Here is a 22,017-nt window from a genome sequence, read left to right on the forward strand (position 1 = left end):
CAACACCATTGGAGGGGGTGTTAGGCCTGGGCTTGTAGGCCTAACCCTTCTTGGAAACAAAGGCTCATACAGCATGAGCCAGGCTGCTATCCCGATTGATGATTCAGAACCCAACCAGTAGATGGCGACAGTTATGCCCCAACCTATGCCCCAAAGAGCAATGGCGCCGATCTTGTGGAGCCAATGCCCTCTTCCTCTTTCTTTCATAGCCATGGTCATGACCACGAGATACGTCAGGGCCGCAACCGCCAGAAAGGCCTCGACGATTGCCGAGACCATCTTCAGGGGGTTGTAGAAAACTGCAGCGACGTCGATTCCCAGCCAGATGATCACCATTCCACCTTTTACTAGACCGCAGCGAGTAGAGTCGATGTGGATTCTCCCCAGGAGGTATGTAGCGAACCATGTCAGGGTAAGCCACAGCGATCCTCGATAGATGTTTTCAATCGCTGTTTTCAGACACCCTACAGCCAGGGCCAGTATTCTTAGCGGCTGATTCATGGACCATTCGCCCATGCAACAGTAGAAGAACCATATGATCTCAAGGACCCAAAAGTCCAGGTCGGTTAAGCGAATAAACGGCCTGCATCGGCGTGCTGTGTCGGAGGAGTTCTGTAATGCTTCAGTTACACTCATTCCGAAGGTGGTCATGCCTGGAGGTACTATAGTCGTGGTGTTGGTCATACTCACTCCGAAAGTGGTCATGCCTGGGGGAGAAGTGGCGTTCATGCCTGGAGGTGCAATGGTTGTGGTGTTGGTCATGTTGGTCATCTTGGCTTTCTTAGGTTTATTCGTTCTTCTTTCAGTATGAGGCTCTTGGTTGAGGTCCCGGGTCTGCAATGGCTATGGCGCTCCTGTTGTTCACCCTTTATAGGTGGGTGGACTCCTCCTTCCTTCGTGGGAGGAGTCCCTTCTTCACTTCTCCTTTTTCCTTCAACTTCCCCTTAAAGCACGAGGCAACAGTGGCTGCTACCCCGCCCTTAATGGCGGCACAGATTATCAGGCCCAAGATCACAATTCCAACTATCATCAACAAATAAGGCCAAAGCCAGGAGAACAAACTCCCCATCCATCCCTTTATGACCGAGAATCCTTCTCCAATCTTCCCTGCCACTTCTTCCACTACGATGGTTGCGGTCCCGGCTATGGAGGCGCCCGTTAGTTCAATCCAACTGCACTCGTGTTCTCGTCGGCCGCTCCCGCAACTCAGCCAGTGTTCTTCTGGCTCGTAGCAGGTTCCGTTCCCGTAGAGGCGGTTAGCTCCTACCCATTCAAATCCTTTGTCTTCTTTACCCTCGCAGAGGCTTTTCCTGAAGGCGTGGCCCTCAGCTAGAAAGACTGTAGGGTCGGTTACTGGGGGAATGATTTGGCCGTTCACGTTCACTCTGTCTTTCATGCGATGGCCCAGGATTAAGTTGGTACAGCTGCTAGTCAGAGGCCCTGACCGTCTCCATTTCCCGTCTCTAGCCTTCACCCAGGTTACCTCTTGCACGTGGGTTTCATATTCTGCTCCATAGTGGGTCTGGCAATGGTCTTCCCATCCTGGCACAGTCTCACAATGTCCCCCGGCCAGGCTGATGTTGCAGGTCGTGTTTCCTCGATTGCATTCCATCTTCCAGGGCCGCGGGCCTACATATGGTTCTGGTCGGCTCCAAACACCAGGCCAGATGTCTCTTTCTTTCGAGTACACTGTGGCCAGGTACTGATACTTCACCCAGTAGTTGTTGGTTTGAGTTAGACATGGCACCACCCATTCTAACACTTCATCCTTCTGTAGGCCCCACCAGGTTGAACTGTCGTCCCGGGTGTGGGCCTCTTTCCATGCCTGCAGGGTTCCTTTGATCGTCTTGTTCGTCTTCAGGCCTGTGCAGTCATATAGCCACGTTCCCCAAGCCCGATACCACTCTTGCCAGAGTGTGCATCTCGGGGAGGCGCCGTCGGCTAGATACTCTGTTCCGTTCAGAGCGATGAACATTTTGTTGGTCACACAAGTGTCAATCTTTTGGAAATCCCCTCTTGGGGCTGTCATTAACTCCTCGGGTTTCGGCAGCTTTTGTACATACATGTCGGTCGTCCTTGGTCCCAAAAGGCCGTAGCTGGCTCTGGAGTATCCCTCCGTGAAGGCTCCTTTGAAATGCTTCAGCTCGGTTATCCATATCCACGGCAGGGTGTTGTTGAGCCAGGCCTCGTGCCGGGCATTAGGTTCGGGTAGATAGATGAACTTATGAGCCTGATACTGTGGTTTGTTTACCGGAGTTATTACGAAGTAATTCTGACCTTCGCAATAAAAGAACACATTCCAGAAGCACTTATCAAGGAGAGGGAGCTTGCTGGTTTTACAGTGCTTCGTCCATTTCCTGCTCCGATTTCTCCGAAGACTGTCACTTGACTTGAATACCGGCGGCGGCTGCGGCTGCTCTTCTTTTTCCTCTGGAGCCGTCTCTGAAGCCGTAGGTTGTACTTCCTCTTCTTCTTCTTCCTTCTCCTGCGTGACATTCACGGCTCGGCTGGTGAGGTTGTTCCGCTGGCAGTCGGTGGAGTTTCCTAGTGTGGTGTTACCTGTGGCACTTAGCGGCCTCACTTTAGCTTTAAACCGTCGTGGTTTTCGCCGCGGTTGTGTGGCCTCACAGGTGAGATTGTAGTGTCCCCAGAACATTCCGTCTGCCGGTAAAATCATCAAACACGTATCATTGCGGTGGCTCGCTGCATAGGTTACCTCGGGTTTCCAGTATCCCTCGTTCCCTTGCTCTGCCCATGAGACACATGCCCATGAACAGTACCAGCCTGGGACACCGTTTTCGGGGTAGATCCAATTACACTGTGCCCGTTTTTCTTCTTGTGCTTTCTTCATCATTACCGTAATCTTCATCTCCGCTCCTAGCGTAGATACTTCATCTATCCTCCATGTCGAATTCTCTATCACCTTCTGGAATTCGCCTGCCCAGTCTGTTTCTTCACCCGTGTCGTTGATTTTTGAATCGTTGATTTTCTGTTCCCAGATAGTCATCCACGCGATGATAGTAGCTGTCAGGTTCGGAGCCGTCCCACCCCCTTCTTGGACTTGACGGGTTGCATTAGATCCAACCTCAAGGTCCAACCAGGGCGAGGCGCGCTTCTGTCCAGCGAGTTGAGAGAGAACGATCGTTCCAGAGTCGACCGTCCAGCATGTCTGGTCGAACTTCTTTGTGGTAGTGTAGGACACCCTCACATGGGTGAGGGCCCATGGGATACTACCATAGTAGTACAGTATAGCCAGGACAAGGCATAGTCCTGTTAATACTGCTACTACTTTAGCCATTAAGCAAAGCCATAGTCGTTTTCCATTCCGAGGTCGTTCACTTGATTGGTCCAGTCGCTTGCCGGGGCGTCTCAATGAGACGGGGGTAAAGGTTGAGGATCGCCTAAATTCATGAACTCCCCCGTGAAGTAGCGGGAGATCCATGGTCTCGGATTCTGCAGTGCTCTGGTCGGTAGCACTTCTGGAAGAGGTGCTAGGCATCCGGAGCTGAGGCGCGGGGGAGAGTCAGGATCGCACTGACTAATCCTGCCCTTCAGTAGCTGGTGATATAGCACCGATGGGTATCTGCCAATGGCTAAGTCCAGCCCCCGCCACACCCATTGGTAATAGGTGACGATTAACGAGGGGGAGCAGGGGGGGGGTTCAAAGCAACCCTCGTTCCCAGCCTTTTTTTGGAGCCGCAGCCATGCGTACACCTGCCTGTCCACCGGGTCGATAAGGTTCCGGACTTTGGCAAGAGATGCGTATAATGGCTGGCCGTCGTCCGTCTGGAGCTCTGTTACTTTAGCCCATGCTGCAGAGGGTTCGTGAAGGGCAAACCCCCAAGACCGCAATCGGGAAGGAGGCAATGCCCTCATGTTCAGGCATGGGTCCGGGTTCGGTGGGCCAAGGCCTGGCAGGCGGTAATGCAACGTACGCAACTGCATGTCTTGGTTCTCAATTACACAGCGCGCGCTGTTTTTCACGTGGAGTGCTATGAGACGCTGCATGACCGGGCTGGTGGTCCAGAGTAAGTTCTCACCGAGCCAAAGATCAACATAGTCGTCTTGCAAATAGTCAGCATAGTTAGGACCCCAGCGCAACTTCAAGCGTAGACCCCTGAATGGGATGAAAACGGTATTCAGGATCCAGGGGGACTGGTCAGGACAAGGGAGGACTGGCTGCAGCCACCACGGATGGGTCCAATTGACCATGGCTCTGTCATATTGGAGTTGCCATCCTGTGCGAAAAGCAGTCAGTAATTCCGCCTTCCCGGGTACTGACAGGTCAAACGAGCGCCTATATTCGCCATTGCTGCAGAAATAGGCACCGGATCCACAGAGGCCTTTGCGGTATGCAAAATCGCGTTGGGGTCTGTCCAAATAGACACTTTCGTTAGGCAATTGCAGATATGGCCTTTTTTGTGCGAGGAGAGACAGAGAGACTATTGGTAGGTCCCTGCAATCTTTGTTTGGTGGGTTTGGCAGCGACATGTTGACAATCAAGTTCCGTTTTTTCCAGCAGCGATACTTTTCTAAGTGCTGCTACTGCGAGGCTTTCTACCCCGCTGTAGTTTCTGAAATGACTTCCGTGCCCAAGCGGTCAAACCTTTTGCGTCTGCGCGTGGGTTTGGAGGAGGCACCGCCTCATCCGCTCTGGTCAGCTCCACCCCGACGGAGTACACACCGTCGAATGGAACCATCACGGTTTTCAGCGTCACCATGACGCGCATCGTGCTGGCCTCCCATGTAGGCGTTGGCGCTCTGGCCGCCCAGGAGCCCGGTAGTTGCATAACACCGTCTCTGCGCCACCCCTCTGGGGTGACCGTGAAAATCGTACTCTTTTCCTTGGTCCTGGCCCCGGTATGGTGGAAGGCATCCAGATCCGTGATGGTATACTGGAGATTTGTGCCGCGAGCACCAGCTTCTGTTGGCACCGGGGCAAGCTCATGTATTGGCACCTCAGGATCACAAAACACATCTTCAATTAACAGGCGCCAGGTTGTAAGTTCCCAGGGCCCCATCCATCCCTCTCTCGTTGCCATCTGTAAGCGGCAATCGGGTAAGGATGCAGCAGTGGCTGCGTAGCCTGGGTCATCAGGGTTGCGAAAGACCCTGAAGGCCGCTGGGATCTGTACGGAAGCCAGAGGTGGGTTGGTAACTTCAGCCTGATCTGGGCTGTATGGCCAGTTCCTTTGCACTGACTCCCACCAGGATCTCATGGGGACCTCACTACGGTTTCCACTTGCTTCGTATGGGTCACCGTCGAGTGGGCTCATAGATGGTGCCGAGGGTGTCCCAGTCTCCGCGTCGGGAATCATGTCAACCGGAGCGGCAGCACCCTCTCCTTCCCAAGAGGCGGGAGCCAGGGTTTGTATTGGCTGAAGAAACTTCCTCACTTGCCATCCGTCGGCTGTTCCAGCACGCACCAGCATTCCATTTTGCTGGAGTACGGAACAATACGCACAGAGGTGCAGCCTGTGTCCATCCCATTGGCAGACACAGTCCTTAAGGTTCAGCTTCGTCCCACGTAGATCCCACTGGACGACGAAGTGCAACCTTGGTAATATGCCTATACGACAAAAACCGCATACATATGCATCCAAAACCTTCACTGGTTTATGGGTCATATGGTAAAATTCTTTTCTTCGGCCTGTGACCCGGAGTGGTTTCTGGTTTCCGGGTCCCTGCCATATCAGGTCCAGGGTGGTCGGCTCCATGCAGACCACACAGTTATTCTTGACTTCTCTCCATGTTAAAACTTCTTTCTCTTCCGAGAGAAAGCCTTTCTTCGCATATTCTAACTTCTTCAGGGCTCTTCCTGCCCAGAGCCCCGTAGTACTCCTTCTCATGTTAACCACCCCTTTGACATTGGCCACTCTGACAAAGGGTGGTAAAGCTTGTATGTTGGTGGCCATTTTTGAGTTCCTGGTTTTCTCCTAGTACGGAACTGGCTTCAGCTGCCCTACTCCTTGGATTCCTTTTTTCTTGAGTTGAACAGTATTACTGTCCAAAATCTTGACAATTATGTCTGATTTATCGTACTTGGCTTTGACTGCAGAGTTAGAAGCACCGACCTGAGCCTTAATCCAGACGCGCTGTCCTACTCGAAGTGGCACCTTTTGCTCAAGCTTGGGCTCTTTGTCTTCTGAGCCCCGCCCCACTTCCTGTGATGTGAAGGGGCGGCGCATCAGCTCCTCCGCAGGGGAGGGCCTGTCACTTCGGTAGCGGTCGTTCAGGGTTTTGGCGATTTCCAGGGTCTTAGTGCTCCATTCTCTCGAGTTGGCATTTTTCCCAATCCAACTTTTCACCAAGCCAATGGTCCTTTCCACCACCCCGTTAGCCTGGGGGGTGTATGGGGGAGAGTAGATCCTCATCACCCCATGCTGTTGGCACCACTGGTCCACTTTTGCGTTGCGAAAATGCGTTCCGTTGTCGGTCCTGAGCTCTTTAGGCAACCCTAAGTAGCCACAGACTTGGTCCAGCATGCTAACAACACTGTTGCCATTAGCTTTTCTTACTGCTTTTGTGGTTACATACCCTGACATGGAGTCCACAAGCACCAACAGGTACTTTTCTCCACTTTTACCCGGTACCCCTAAGGGTCCTGCCACATCCATGCAGATAGAACCCCAGGGTACGGTACTTTTAATGGTGAGTCCTCCCACTCTTTGTCCTCTCCTTCCTGCGTTGTATCGACCACACAACTCACAGTCTTGAAGGATTCTGCGGACTTCTTTTTCAGGAATCCAGAGTCGCTGCTTTTCCAGTTCCCTTCGTGTTGGAACGGTGCCTGCATGTCCAAGTGCTCCATGCACTGCTTGCACCACCTCCTTCACGTTCTCTTCTGGGACTACCCGTCCTTTGGGCAAATCTTCCCACTTCTCGATCCCAACAAAGACAATTTGTCTCATCTGGACGAAACGATCCACTTCTTCGTTTCCTTGCCAATGAGTTCCTGCTCGCGTGTGGGCCCTCTGGTGCACCACTCCGAGCTCCATTGTTAGCCTTAATTCGGCTATTTTTCTCCATAGGTTTTCGTGAGCTACTTTCTTGTTTTTAGCACTCTCAAAACCATTTTCTTCCCATATGGACAGGTCTTCGTTAAGGGCCTGAGCACAGTAATAACTATCAGTTATGACTCTAGCTCTTTTCACCTTTCTTCGCTCCAACTCGAGCAAACCTTCCAGTATCGCTGTCACCTCCCCGGTCTGGGCACTGCCGGGGATTTGGCCTCGTTGTCTGAAGCGCTCCTTCTCTTTGTGCTTGAGAATGAAGCCCCAGTAGGCTTTGTCATCTTGTCCTTTTCGCGAGCCGTCGGTGTATAGAGTCCACTCTATCGGTTCGGCTGGCTTCTCGTCCTGAATCGTCTTTTTCTTACTCACGGGTTGTGCAGGGCCGATTTCGAGGTCTGGGTCCAGCAGGATGTCTTCCCAACGTCCCCACCTCGCGTTCGTCGCCTTCGTGCTCTCTACCGTGGCTTTTCTTAGGAATCGATGGACCTGGCTTTGCGTGAGGACCCTGATGCCCTGCCCCTGAGCAAGGTCTTTCAGGGTGCTCCAATACCTTGCCAGAACTGCCAACTCCTTCTCTTCTGCTGGATATTTCTTTTCCACGGAGGACAGGGTGTAGCTCCACAAAGTGACTATTCCCCCGCCCTCGTTGCACACTTTTACCACTGCGTCGTCGTCGTTGCAACTGACCTCTGCCACCAGCTTTGTTGTAAGGCTTCGTGGCTCCAGCCGCAAAGCTTCTTTAATGGCTGTCCGCAGGTTTTCCAAACTGTTTTGATCCGTTGCGGTCCATTCCCACTTCTTGTGAGCGTCTTCTGGTTTTTCTTTTCGTAGTTTTACATACAGTGGTCTTGCATACTTCTGGTAGCTAGGGACATGGTCCCTAACGTAGTTGCAGAGCCCCAGCACCTGCTGTAGTTCGTTCAGCGAGGTTGGCGGGTCGATCTGCTCCACTTTTTCCCGGAATCCGTCTGAGAGTCCCAGGTCGTTGGAGACCTGGAATCCCAGGTAGGTCACTTGGAATCGTCCAAATTGGCATTTTTTCAGATTCAATTTCAAGCCTGCTGCTGTTAGTCGTTCTACGACTTTTCTCAATTTTTGCAGATGTTCTTCTTCGGTGTCATCTGCAATGAATACATCATCGATGTAGATTGTTGTCTCTAGGCCGTCGAGTATGTCCATCACGGCTGACTGGAAAACATTCGGAGAGTTTTTGTAGCCTTGCGGTAGCCGTTCCCAGACGTACGCTTTACCTTTGTGGGTGAACGCTGTCTTGCCCTGGGAGGCTTTGGCTAGCCTCAACGAGAAAAATCCGTTTGCCAGATCTATACAGGATTTGTACCTTTTTAGTCTTAGTGTCTTCAGCGTCCCTTGTGGGTTGATCAGGCTGGCGCGGTTGGCGACCGTCCTGCGGTTGAGGGCCTTGAAGTTGATAACAGGTCTCCATCCACCTCCCGATGACTCAGGCTTCTTGACTGCCTGTATTGGGCTGTTTGTGATGGGATTTGGCTCCTCGCGCACCACTCCTAGTTCGCTGAGTTCCGTGACTATCAGGTCCATTTCGGCAACGGCCCCTGGATTCAGGGGGTATTGGCGAACAGGCGGGTGTACACCCCCTTCTATGGTGTGGGTGTACTTCGCACCCATGTCTCCACAGTCATTTTTGAACCTAGCCACTCCGGCTTTGGAAAGTATGTCTTCTAGCGTTTCTTTTCCCTCCTGAGAAAGGTCGCTGTCTTCGATTTGTTGCTTGGTCACTTCTGGAATGTTCACTGGTTTGTACCACTCCGGTGATAACGATCCCATCTGGATTAGTTTTGCCCCGAGGACTCTGAGTCGCTGTTGTATTGGGGTTCGATTTCCTGGGCTGCTATGCAGCTCTTTTAAGTCTGTTATTGTCATTAAATTGTAGGGTCCTAGAGCCCATACAACTCCTTTCCAGACGCCAAACGGAATCTTTTTGATGGTTCCGTCGGCTAGTTGAACAGTCAGGTGTCCTTTTGTTTCAAGGCATTTGCGGGTCATCGACACTTCTGCACCAGTATCTACCTGATAGGGGATTCCATCCACGTCGGTGTATATGTCGTCCCCCACCCAATAGGCATGATCCACTGTGACCCGCGCCCGCTTAGCCATTACTTTCTCTGCCCTTCGCTCCCAGCTTCCAGGCGGGAGGCACGAAGGGCCTGTTTCTGTTCTGTCGTCAGCTTGTTGTAATCCTCGGAAGAGAGAAAACCGCTCTTGTTGGCTGGTGGGGGCCGTGGCCCCTCCTGTTGTTGATCCGGCTGGGCCCTGTGGTAAACGCCCTGCCTCTGGAAGCCTTCTTGCCTTGGAGCTCCCTGCTCCCTCTGGTTGCCTTGTGGACCCCGCTGAGGTCCTTGCTCTCGCGGGTAGCCTTGGTAGCCTTGAGAACCCCTCCGGAATCCTGGCTCACGCTCGTAGTTTTGTGGACTCCTCTGGAATCCTCCCGACTGCCTTCTCTGTGTCTGTGAAGGACCGGGTCCCTCTGTGGGCCTTGCGTTGTCATACGAGGGCCTGGGAGCCGGCGGCTTCGGCTGGTTTCCTTTTTCTCTTTTGTCTTCCAAGTGTTTTTTCTTCAAATCCCACTTTCTTACTGTTTCTTGGATTTGCTCTGTGGTACTTTTGTTGATGTTTAGGGTCACAAAATCGATGTCATTCATTAGGCCCTTTGTCAGCTTCCTAAGGACTTGCACACTTCTGTCCGGCGGAATCGCCTGTCGCAAGGCGTACCATGCCTGGGTGAGAGTTTGCCCTTTGTCTAAGCTTTTTCTTGCCTTGTCGATGTGTGACTCCTCGTCTTCGCAGTCTTCCAACACTAATCTTCGGTAGTGCTGTTCCGCGGTTTCTTCGGGACCCATCGGTTGGTCCGTCACATGAGCCAGCCACAATCTTTTCGCTTCATCGTTTGTGGAACTGGCTTTTACCATAAGCCATTTCTGCGTCAGATATTCTTGCACCGATTCTTTTGGGTCTCGGTTTGTCACCATCGCCTTGATCTTTTTGAACTCACCAAAGCTCTGGGTGGAAGCCTGCATTTTTGTTATGCAGTCATTTTCTTCAGCGGTGGCGGGGCAGCTGCTTCGTGCGAGGCCCTGCCCTTGAGGTGGCTGTTCGTCTTCGCTGTCCGAGATGTCGTGCTGCAGCGCTTTTTCTTCCTCCACAGCCAGCTTGTAGGCTGCTTTCTTCAGGCGTCTCAACATGACGTCGTACACGATTGTCACAAAGCCTGTGCGAAAGTTACCCGTTAGCTCCGTGGCTGTTGCGAGGGAGCCGTAGGTCGGGGTCATTAGAAAATTCGCCCATTCTCCTTTTGTCGCGTAGACCATTGTTCCTTTCATTCCCTCGAGGTCGTGTATCCATATTTCTGGAACATCATAACCTGTTTGACCGACCTCTGGAACATAGGCTTTACTTCCGTCTTTGGTGGTCATGGGCCCGTAACGTTCGTCTCGGGGGAATTTCTGCGAAGCCGTGTACACTGAAACAAGGGGCAGCGCGTTCTTCTTGCCTTTTCTGCTTCCCATCTTTAGGTCGGTTATTCCTCCCGGAGCCTCGTATTCGATGGAAGTCAGGCTTGGCGCTGTTTCTTCTTCATCTGAACTCACATCTGCGGCTTCTTCCTGCGCCTCTCGTTCTGGTTCTGCTGACGGCGAGGCCGGCTGAACTGGTTCTGGCATTCTTTGTGGAGTCCTGGGACTTTCCCTGCTCCCGCCGGGACTTTCGAACCTTATCATGGCCGCTTCTCCGCCTCCGGAGTAGCGCATTGTCTGCAGGCCGACGGACTCTGCTGGGCTGGGGATCCCCCGTGGAGGTTTGGTTGGCTCGGGTGTTTCCTCTTCTGTCTGCACCGCTACTGTCCGGGGAGAGGGGATTGGGGTTCTTCTTTCCTTTGGTGGTTTTTCCTGGCTTGAGCTGACCTGTGGACGTCGCTCCTCCCGTCCTGAGGGACCGGGTGTTGATTCCTGGTAGCTCCTCCGCTCCGTCCTGGTTTCTTTCTTCAATTTTGCTGATTGCGGGAGCCGTGGCAGAACTGCTTTCGCAACTGGGGCGTTCTCGTCCTCGTATTCCGGCGGTCCTGCCCTCCAGTTGTTTGGCCCCTCTGTTTTGAAGAGGGGTCTCAGTATTCTCTCTTTTCTCTCGTGGTATTGGGCCACCGAGGTGACTAACACCAACTCGCGGATGTTGTTCCACCCGTGGGGAGCGTTCATCAGGAGGTGCAGAATCCTCATTGCCGCTTCTTCTGCTACCTCCCATGGTAGGTTGCCGGACCTGGCGCCGTCGTTACATATAACGACTCTTTTGAATGACAATTCGCTTGCTCGGGTGACACCTTTTTCTAATGCCTCCTCTATGCTGTCCCGATAAGTGTCCTGATCTTCGCCATCTTCGTATCTTTCGATCGGTACGTGTAGCACCGCAAAATGGCTTGATTCTCCGCCGCTCGTAACCACCACCTCCTCCTGTCTTTGTCTGCATCCCTGGAGGCGCACCTCAAGTTCTTCTTTGTAGGGGCTGCCTGCCTCTCTTACCAGACTCTTTCTGAACCGGGAGATATGCGGCTTTAGATGTGAGTTGGTTAAGACAACCAGTCCATGGCTGTCTATGTCCCAAGGCTCTCCGAAGTGGTTATATGCGGTTAACCCGGTCTGGTTTGCATATTTTTTGGTCCCCTCGGGCATCTTTATCAATTTTTGAAGATGCTCTTCTGGGTTCGGGGAGTGAACGTGTCTTGTCTTACCCTGAGCTTTTTTGTGCCTTCTCGGTACTGGGCCGTTGTAGTCCCGCAGGACCTTTTTTACTGCAGCGGCAGCGGGAGTCCCGGATTGCATGAAGGGCGGGAGCGGTTGGTACGCATCGCTTCTGTCCAGCGTCGAGTTGAACAGTTCTTCATCCTCCTCCGAGTTTTCCTCGTCTTTGCTGCTGTCCTGTCCGTCTCCTTTGTCGGATTCCGAGGACGCCCCCGCGGAGGAGTCCGTGTGCACCTCGGTCCCTTGGGTGCTGAGCTGATCGTCGCCGGTCTCCTCAGTATATTCTAGGTTGGTGGCTATGTATGCCGCTATTGCGTCTTGCTCTTTTTTATTTTCTTTATAGCGGGAGGTGGCTATCACTTTCTGCTTTATAGTCACTGCCCCCGCTCCGATTTCTGCGGCGAGCATCTTCACGACCGAGTCATATTCTTTTGACGGGCTAATAATGGTGACTATTTTTCCTTTAATAACCCTCATTACTACTAGCCACCATTGTAGCCACTCTCCCACTTTCTTCTTGCCTGAGGGGGGTCCTTCACACCCTACCACTGCCGCCACCATTCCGGACTTATGGGTGAGGGGAGCAAGATAACCCCCCTCCTTCTCGCAATTCTTTTTTACTTCTTCTCCCACCTTCGCTCTATCTGCTTCTTCATGCAGCACGATTAGGTGTTGTTGAATTGATTTGTCCCAGGTGTCCCATCCTCTGCCATTCAGGATGATCTGATGTTGGACGTTGCTTCTGCCTCTTGGAGCCGGTGTCAGTGTCTGTACTCCCGATGTCGCTCCGTGTGGTCCAGCGTCGTCCTTCTGCTGGTCCGGGCTGTCATCTGTTGCCTGGTCCAGGGGCGATGTCACTGGCTCGTTCTGCTGAGGCGTCGCCGTCTGCGGGCTGCCTCCGTCGCCGTCGGGTCCTCTCTGCTGTCCGGTGGCGCTTCCTCCATCAGGGCCGTTGGCTCGTACCGCTGGGTCGCCTCCGCCGCTATCGGATCCTCCGGGCGATTCGTCCATCTTGGACTTTGTCTTTGTCTTTGTTGTCTCGAGTCGCCTTCCTCCCAAAGCCTCTCGTCGCGCGTTGAGGAAGGGATGGGATCAGGCTCTGGTCCCTCTACAGGTCGGGCGAGTCTGGTCGATGCTCCCCGTCGCCTGCGGATTCTCCTGTGTTGGCCTGTAAATACCACACACAGCTTCGATTCGTGGATGTCTTCGCAATCGGACTTCTTCGAGGCTTGGGCAGCTTTGCTTTCTACCCCAACGCCTCACCTCAGGTCTTTTCGTACACGAACAACAGCCTCTCTTAGCTGCCGGGGTTCTTCTTTTGGACTCAACGTACTCCTTTTCCGTCGAGCCCCACGTTATGGGCGCCACGTGTTAGATCCTGGGTACTTCTGGCCCGATACGGGGCTAATTACTGACTCAGCTCTCTATTAAAAGATTCTCGAGCTGGTGTTCTGGCGAGGGAACTCGCCTGGCTCCGCTAACTGCCGTTACTCCCGACGTCTACCCTGCTTCCTCCGGTCAGAGCGCACTCGGCCGAGAGACCAGTCCTGGCCCCGGGCGCTCACACCAGTCGCGTCGGTTATGGCAGCTTCCCTCTTATGGATCCGCGCTCTTGGTAAATGCCAGGTTAGGTTTTAACGGCTAGGATTAATTCTTGCTAAAACCGTAAGGGATTGTTAAGTGGATTCTGTCACTAGGATAACCTTTCAGAACTCAGTTGTTAGACATACAATAGCTTTAACTTTTTACTGTCACGAGGAACTCATTACTACTTCGGCAAATTAATGCACTTGAGGATTTCACTTTAAATGCAGATTAGATATTTATTGCAGGTTATATTAGTTAGTTTTGCAAGGGTTACAGCTACAGCTCACATAAAATGTCACTACACATGATTAGTCAATTTAATTATCTTCTTCGATTATACTCATTAGTTTTAGTCGCCGAGACGGCTCGGTTGGAGCTGGATGTCCAATGGTGCGATGAAAAGAGTTCTTTTGGAGTTGTTAGGAGCGAAGGGCCGGCCGGACCCTCGATCCTCCCGCTCCGCAACGGAGCCCGTTCAGCAGTCCCCAAAAACTCAGTACAAAGTCTTTCTCAGGCAGCTGCGGCTTTCTCCGTTGTCCAGATGTTTAGAGGCGAGCGGTGGGGAGAGTTTAGAAACTTCGTCTTTTAATCTCAATGTCCACGAACAGAGGTCTCTTTTCCGTGAACAGAGACGAAGCCCTCAATACATCAGCTGCAGGCTGTAGTATCTTCCTCCGGTGCGCTTGGTACGGCATCCGCGATGAAATCCCAGCTTGTTCTCCGCAAGCGTGTCCTTATATTCCTCATATGGGCTGTGATCAGCCCCCACCTGTTTGGTCCATGACTCATCCCCCCTCCCTCTGGAAAGGGCGTTAAGCCGAACATTGCCTGTATGACTCAACTATTACATCAGTTTCTAGATCCTTCTCTTGACTACACCCAACATCTGGTCTTGATTACAGCAATGTCATTCTTGCCCAATACATTTCTATCTCAGCTCCACAGAACACACAGAAACATTCATTACATTTGTTTAAATCACTTCTATGCAGTTAAACATTTGTTACACAATTGATTAGAACATTTCGTTATATTATTCATACATTTTTATCTGTTTGATTACACTTCAACGTTGAATATATGCTTTGTGCGTTTATAGCCTGACTACTTCTCCCTTGAATGTGTCGACATGTTACCGAGGCAGCTCTGAGAGGTCAACTCTTCTTGACAGCGCCTACTGTAACTTTGACAGATCAAAGCAGCTTTTTATCTTTTGAAGGTCGTTCACGTATCAGCTCCTCAAGATCTGGAAACCCCTCACCACTGCAGTGTCATCTTCACAAAAGATGGGAATGCGGTGCGTGTGCGTGGCTGCTAGTGTACACGAATGCTTGTGTTCGTGCACGCAACTCGACAAGACTTAGAAAGGGTAACAACCAGGATGAGTAACAGGTTGGTGGCTGTAGGGCTGTTTGTCAATGCAGCCGGGAAGGCAAGGTGTGTGAAAGAAAGAAAGAATGTAAGTGAGAGAGTATTTGCGAAAGGGGAAGAAGATCTGAGAGGAGCATGCAATGTTTCCTTTCAGGGCAATTAGAAGCCACAAAAGCATGTTTTACAGTGGGAATAATCTGTCAACCCTGTGTGTGTGTGTGTGTGCACGCCCACCTGTATGGGTGGGTGTGTGAGTCAGGATGAGTCATCCTTATTTGCTGGCCTGTCAGACCGTCTAGCCCTCAAGGCAGCGGGGGGGAAACAAGCTGGTTCATTTGCCGCCTGCCACTCCAACACGATGCTGTGTTTTTTCTCTCTCTCTTACTTTCACTCATTCCCTGTGTCACCGAGCACCGTCATGGTGGTGTTACAAATCCTGCGCTGTGTGTTCAATGCTCCCATCGGCAGTTTAGGGCCTCTGCTGCTGAAACCAAACGCGGCCAATTGGAGCTCTGTTCGCTGTGAGGAATCAACATTTCTGTCACTTGCACTCTTAGCCGGCTGTTTCCAAAGATAGACGGTGTTGAATGCTATAGAGGTTGAGGCGAATTTGTCATTTTTGGCTATCAGAATAATAATAATAACAATAGTAATAATACATTTATTTTATACAGCACTTTAAAACGTACTCATGGTGAAATAGTAAAAGCATAACAATATAAACCAAAAAATTGCATTATAATGCTGTGTTCAAACCAAACGCAGCGCGAATTCTTCGCACGAGTAGATTACATACCTGAATGGCGTAACGCAAAAACACAAAATTCTTTAAAGCCTATCAGCGTTGACGTTGTTGAATCAGGAAAAAAATATTGTAGGTGTTCACCCAGACCTCTACGATACCTCATATTAGTAGAGACCGGACGAAACTGTATAAATGTGTGTAAACCATATTGTGCAAACAGTGTAAAAGACGCTGCCATATTTACGTCTAGATGAAGTTATTTTGAGTATCGATGGAGCTGCTACAATTTTAGCATAGAATAGCACAAATTGATCCGAGCTCCATTGAGAAAAAAAGTATTTTCGAAGTTATTTGCTTGTAGTCTTGCGGAGAGAACTAACAAAACATGAGTTCAGACTTTTTACAAATGGGCGTCATTATGTGGTTGATTCAGCATCCCTTTTATCCGTTTATTGCAATTAAATCACAGCAAAATATGTTTATTTGTGTCAAATAACCACAAATGATCCCGCGAGTCACGCAACGCGAAAATTCGCTTCACGTTTGGTGTGACTGTGAATGCAGCATTACAGTAAAATAAATTTAAAGAATTAAAAACAATTTGACTTGACTTAGGCAAAACCACTATAGGGAGATTGGAAAAAGGCACCAATCATTTCACCAATCATTTTAATCAAAGATCTCGCCCACAAAATGACATGTATTTTTATGTTGAACTTGCCTTATTGGAGCGCAATATGGATACAACTTCTATCATTGAAAATCTCACAAGAATGCATTTTCATTAGATCGTTTTCAGAAAGAATTAGCCGCTACTAGCATAACCCATGCGAAATCTCCCTCTAAACTTTTGGCATTCAAGCTGCATTGTGGGTAATATAGGCACCAGGTTTTGAAAAGGAAGAAAGACGCGCAAAATTTACAAGACGATATCTGTACTGTTTTCTCTTTTTTTTAACAAGTAAGAATGGTAGAAAGAAGGTAAGAATGACAAAGTCATAGGGGAGCAATGCTAGATTTTGATTGAGTACTCCTTTAAATAGAACAGCGAGCCATTGTTATTGGCAACACATTATATGTGTACATATAATGCACAGTATAGGCACAGTATACCTGTGTATATATACGTGTATATATACACGCGTGTGTGTATATATATATATATATATGTATATACATGTGTATACATATATGTATATATGTGTGTGTGTGTGTGTGTGTGTGTAGGTGTGTGTGTGTGTGTGTGTGTGTGTGTGTGTGTATATATATATACATGTATATATATATACATGTATATATATATATATATATATATATGTGTATACATGTATATATATGTGTATACATGTATATATATGTGTATACATATGTGTATACATGTATATATATGTGTATACATGTATATATATGTGTATACATATGTGTATATATATGTATATATCTATGTATATATATGTGTATACATGTATATATATGTGTATACATATGTGTATATATATGTATATATCTATGTATACATATATGTATATATCTATGTATACATATATGTATATATATGTGTATATATATGTATACATCTATGTATACATATATGTATATATATGTGTATATATATGTATACATATATGTATATATATGTATATATGTGTATATATATGTATACATATATGTATATATATGTGTATACATATATGTATACATATATGTGTATATATGTATATGTGTATATATGTATACATATATGTGTATATATGTATATGTGTATACATATATGTATATATATATATATGTGTATATATGTATACATATATGTATATATATATATATGTGTGTATATATGTATACATATATGTATATATATATATATGTGTATATATGTATACATATATGTATATATATATATATGTGTATATATGTATACATATATGTGTATATATGTATACATATATGTATATATATATGTGTATATATATGTGTATATATATATGTATATATATATGTGTATATATATGTGTATATATATATGTATATATATATGTGTATATATATGTGTATATATATATGTGTATATATATATGTGTATATATATGTGTGTATATATGTGTGTATATATATATGTGTATATATGTATATATGTGTATGTGTATATGTGTATATATATATGTGTGTATATGTATATGTATATATGTGTGTATATATATATATATATATATATATATATATATATATATATGTATATATATGTATATGTATATATATGTGTATATATATATATATATATATATATATATATGTATATATATGTGTATGTATATATATATATATTGACATGAAGCTATCATGGTGGTACAAGTGACTACAAAGGTTGCATGTGCTTCATTGCCCGAGTAAGAGTAGGTGTTGGAGAGGGTTTCAGTTGTGTTGGTATGGTTCCCCCTGGGGCCCGTCGAACTGCAGGCTGAGTCAGCGATAAAGGACAAAGCTGAAGTGACTTCAGGTTATGCCGAGTCAGCAGTCCGAGAAGCTCTGAGAGCAGGTAGATGTGTCCTTCTGTAGGTTACTTTCCTCTTGAATTGCTCACGTTATCCTCCCCCCTACTCACCACCTTTCTCTCCCCTTCTTGTCCTCCCTCACTCCCACGTCATTCTCCTTTTCATTCAGCCCTCCTTTCGCCCTCTCCATTGCTTCCTCTCATTCTCGCGCTTACGTCTCCTTTCCCCCTCGTGACTCCTCTGGTGTAGCGGCAGATGCCAGTGTCCCGTTCTCCTCAGCAGGCTCCCATGATACCTCTGCCGTTTTCTTCCTGTCTGCCTGCTGCTCGAGCCTTAGCACACTGACTCAGCATTTATTTTATACTGTGCCCCTAAACCACCTCCTGTGCTGCTCCTGTGCTGCTTTCTTACTTTGCATTCTAGATTTAAACTTTGTGATGGTTTAATATGCTTTATGACTGTCCTGGCTTTGCGGGATTCGTGCAGTGTGATTTATTGATGCTTTGGACCATCAGGACGACCAGGTGGTTAGTTAGGTCTCTTGAGGCTCTACACTTGACTACGACACTGTCGTTCTGTATTTCCTTGCTCTTCCCATCAGTGAACTCTGGATGCATCTGTTCTCTGAATATCCTCTTGTTCACACCATTTGACCTTAATGTCCATCTATATATGTTGTTTGGCAGGACTGCTTAAGAATCTGTTCAATACTTTGTAAAAAACAATGCAAACACTATTTCCTCTCTCTCTTTGCTTCCTTGACTTATGATAAATGGATCAGCCACAGAAAACATACTTATTGACTTAGTGCCAATGCATCATTCATGGTTTTGCTGCCATTTCGGTTTCAGATAAATCATAACAACAGAGGTAGACATTATCAAAATGTACGTTGCTTGCACAACGTAGATCAAGAAAAAATGTGTGAAAATGGAGTTGATAGTTCCTGTTGCAACAAGCAAGGTCAGGTTAAAAAAAGGAGGGTCAAAAGGAATCGGCTAAGCTTCACAGCTGGAGCGGCCACACACACACAAACGGATTACAAGAGAGGAGATGAAGGGTGCCCCAAGGGTCATGCCGTGGAGTTTACGACCTACAGAAGGTGTTCTCAGTGTAACACAACCGCTGGCTCCCTAAAGGCTGGAGCAACGGGGTCACTGACACACCAACACACAGGTCACAGGTGACTGAGACAAAAATAGGTTCAGCTGAGGTTATTCAGCTTCTGGCCCTAGCCCGGCTTCTCAGAGCGTTCTAATAGATGGCCTCAACATCAAAGTAAAGTGTGCAAGACCTAGCCGAGAGATGAAAGTAAACAACATTCTGGACAACATTTTTAGTTCCAACTTTCATCTTTACATTGTACAAACTGAGAATAGAGGCGCTGTCTATAACCATATAGGGTTCATTGGTTTGTCCACGTCGGAGAACCCTTTTTGGTTCCACCTTTTCAGAGTGTTCCACCTCACACCCATAGAGGGTTATACCTAGAACCATCTGTCAGAGGTTCCACCTAGATCCCCCTATGAGAAGTCCTACGGAGAGCCCTTCTATGGTGGACTGGTTCCACCCAGAACCCTCTCTGGAGGTTCTATCCAGAACCTTTCTACCTTCTAAGGGTGCTAGCAAGAACCCACCCAGGGGGTTCTACCAAGAACCATTTTTTATTCACAGGGTTTCATCTAGAAACCTACCCAGGGTTCTTCACAAGGCTCCCCAAGGACAAGGGCTGATGTGGTGCATGACACACAACAATCATGGTTCACTATCAGCTTTTTAGGGTGTGCGGGCTGGGACAATCTTTTAACACCCATGTTTTCAACAATCCTTGAACTCTTTCTTCCAAAAAAAGGTTATTTTGATGTAAATGGTTCTATTAATGGTACCTTTTAGTCTTTAAAGAACCCTTGAAAAAAATGGCTTTTTTCAGAACCTGGGCCCTTCAGGAAGAACCCATTTAGAACCCTTATTTCTGAGACTTTGTGGGATCTGTAGATCTAATGATACCTGTACTTCACAAAGGCACTCTGTCATTCTGCTGTGACTCTGATATTAGATTAATCTAATAGTTCAGCCGACCTCTAATTGTTTTAATAGATCTCACCTATTGATCGGACAGTGGAAGTCACCTTGCATATTGTGCTGATGACATATTTGATGCCGCTCCTGTCACGTAAGATCGACCTGCGTTTGTGTAACAGCTTGTTTTTCCAATAAATGTAGTATCTGCACACTTTGCAGTGCTACAAATCTTTTTCTTTTTTTGTGATAAATGATGTTACCAGTGGTGGAAATGGCGTTTCCGGTTAATTGGAGATGGTTGAAAATATCTGGGCCATCTTCGGTCGTTGTTGGAGCTGTGCTTCATTTATTAGTCTCAAAAGAATGTCACCCCTCTAACCTGGATAAGGCTTCTTAGCCATGGGCAATTAGCCTACCTATGACTCCTCCGTTGGACCTGCTTTCTAGTAAGCTTTGCTCTTTATAAAGTTTTGTCCTAATCCCCCCCCCTCTACTTTTTTATGGTTGAAGTGGAATGCCACCTGCCTGATCAGCCCTAGGCTCACCTACGGCCCTCATTAGACACATTTCTTGTTAGTTGGACCTTTACTAGTATAATTTGCTCCACACTGAAGCACAAGGAACCCTTTAACAGATCTCTTTCTGTCTCTATCTCGCTCTGTATGAGGTGGATTTACTTGGCCAGGCTTCCGGCAGAACCGGAGGGTCACAGTGCTCCTTTGTCAAAGTGAAAGTCAGCTTTATTGTCAATTTCTCAATATGTACCGAACATACAGAGGAGTTGAAAAAACGTTTCTCTCCAGTCCAACATATAAAGTCAATACAGATAATAAAGTACAAATACCGTACTTTCCGGACTATAGAGCGCACCGGTATGTAGGCCGCACCAGCTGATTTTTAAAAGAAAAAAAGAATGTGGCCATAGATAAGCCGCACTGGTCTATAAGCTGCAGGTGTCCCCGTTGAACAGCAAGATGCTTTAACAGTACTAAAGTTGTCTTCTTCTCTGAACATCATAACATGTCGCTAGCTTCTAAGCTAATTTCAACATTACGGCCAATGGGGAAATGCTAACCGCGATTAGCATTAGCGAATATATAATATATCTTTGTACATCTTTTCATGCAGACATACTTGCATTACAGACTAAGGTCTCTCACGGCTACCAAACGAAAAGCAATGAGGCAATAACTGTTGTTGCTCATAGCTCTGAATAGCTGTTGTGCTAGCAGCAACTGGCCAAGCCAGTTAGCCGTAAATGCTATTCAGAGCTATGAGCAACGTAGACACGCTGCATGAGAAGAGCAGCTTTTTCTCAAGTCTGCCAGTGGATCCTAACAGCGCAGAGCAGTGTGAAAGAATCCACCATCACCAACGGGTTCCGAAAGGCTGGACTACTACGAGATGAAGAGGACAGCGCAATGAGGAGGACAACGCAAGCTCAAGGGCGGATTTGCCTCGGGAGCAAAGTGACACTGAGGGTGCAGAGCAGCTAGCAGAGCTACGAGCTACGCCTTATAAACAAAACGGCAAAATATGAAAAGAAACGTAAGAATTTCACGTGAAAAAGACAAACAGCAATTAAACCACTGAATCAGCAGAGTCGCTCAGAAAGGGGGCGAGTACATTCAGTGCTCAAATAGAAAAATCTAGTACAGGTTGCCTTTAAGTGACTTTGAGCTAAACCGAACAGGTTGAGGCCCCGCTTTGACTTCATGTCTTCCCTATTTGTAGTGAATGGATTAAAAGTCACAATCTGTCATATTTTATCTTGAAAGTTACAATCTTGAAGAGCTCCGCTTTGTTTCCTCTTTGGCAATAAGCAGTAATTGATTCATAGATGCATCGCGACTTTCTCTTGAACGATTATGACTCTATGCAGAAAACGTATTTATCGGAAATTTCAAACTCAATTCTCAACATTATGATTGCCTGAAACAATTCTGTGACACCGGGCTGTCCGCTCCTTACCGCTGCCCCTGAACGCAACAGACGTAATACATGTGCGTCTTGTTTACTTT

The 22,017-nt window shown here is 47.7% G+C and overlaps 1 protein-coding gene across 1 annotated transcript in view; it reads left to right on the forward strand.

Annotated features, from left to right (window-relative positions):
- The window catches only part of LOC306795956 (carabin), a gene marked incomplete at both ends in the record, with an annotated part of 36,186 nt that extends 23,533 nt beyond the window's left edge, over nucleotides 1-12,653 (forward strand). The window contains one exon of the mRNA XM_079294694.1: nucleotides 12,580-12,653. Within this exon, the coding sequence (XP_079150820.1) occupies nucleotides 12,580-12,653 (74 nt within the window). The remainder of the gene's footprint in view (nucleotides 1-12,579) is intronic.
- Between the last annotated feature and the right edge of the window lie 9,364 nt (nucleotides 12,654-22,017).

Source organism: Melanostigma gelatinosum (assembly GCF_949748355.1).
Source record: "Melanostigma gelatinosum genome assembly, chromosome: 1".
Lineage (NCBI taxonomy): Eukaryota > Metazoa > Chordata > Actinopteri > Perciformes > Zoarcidae > Melanostigma > Melanostigma gelatinosum.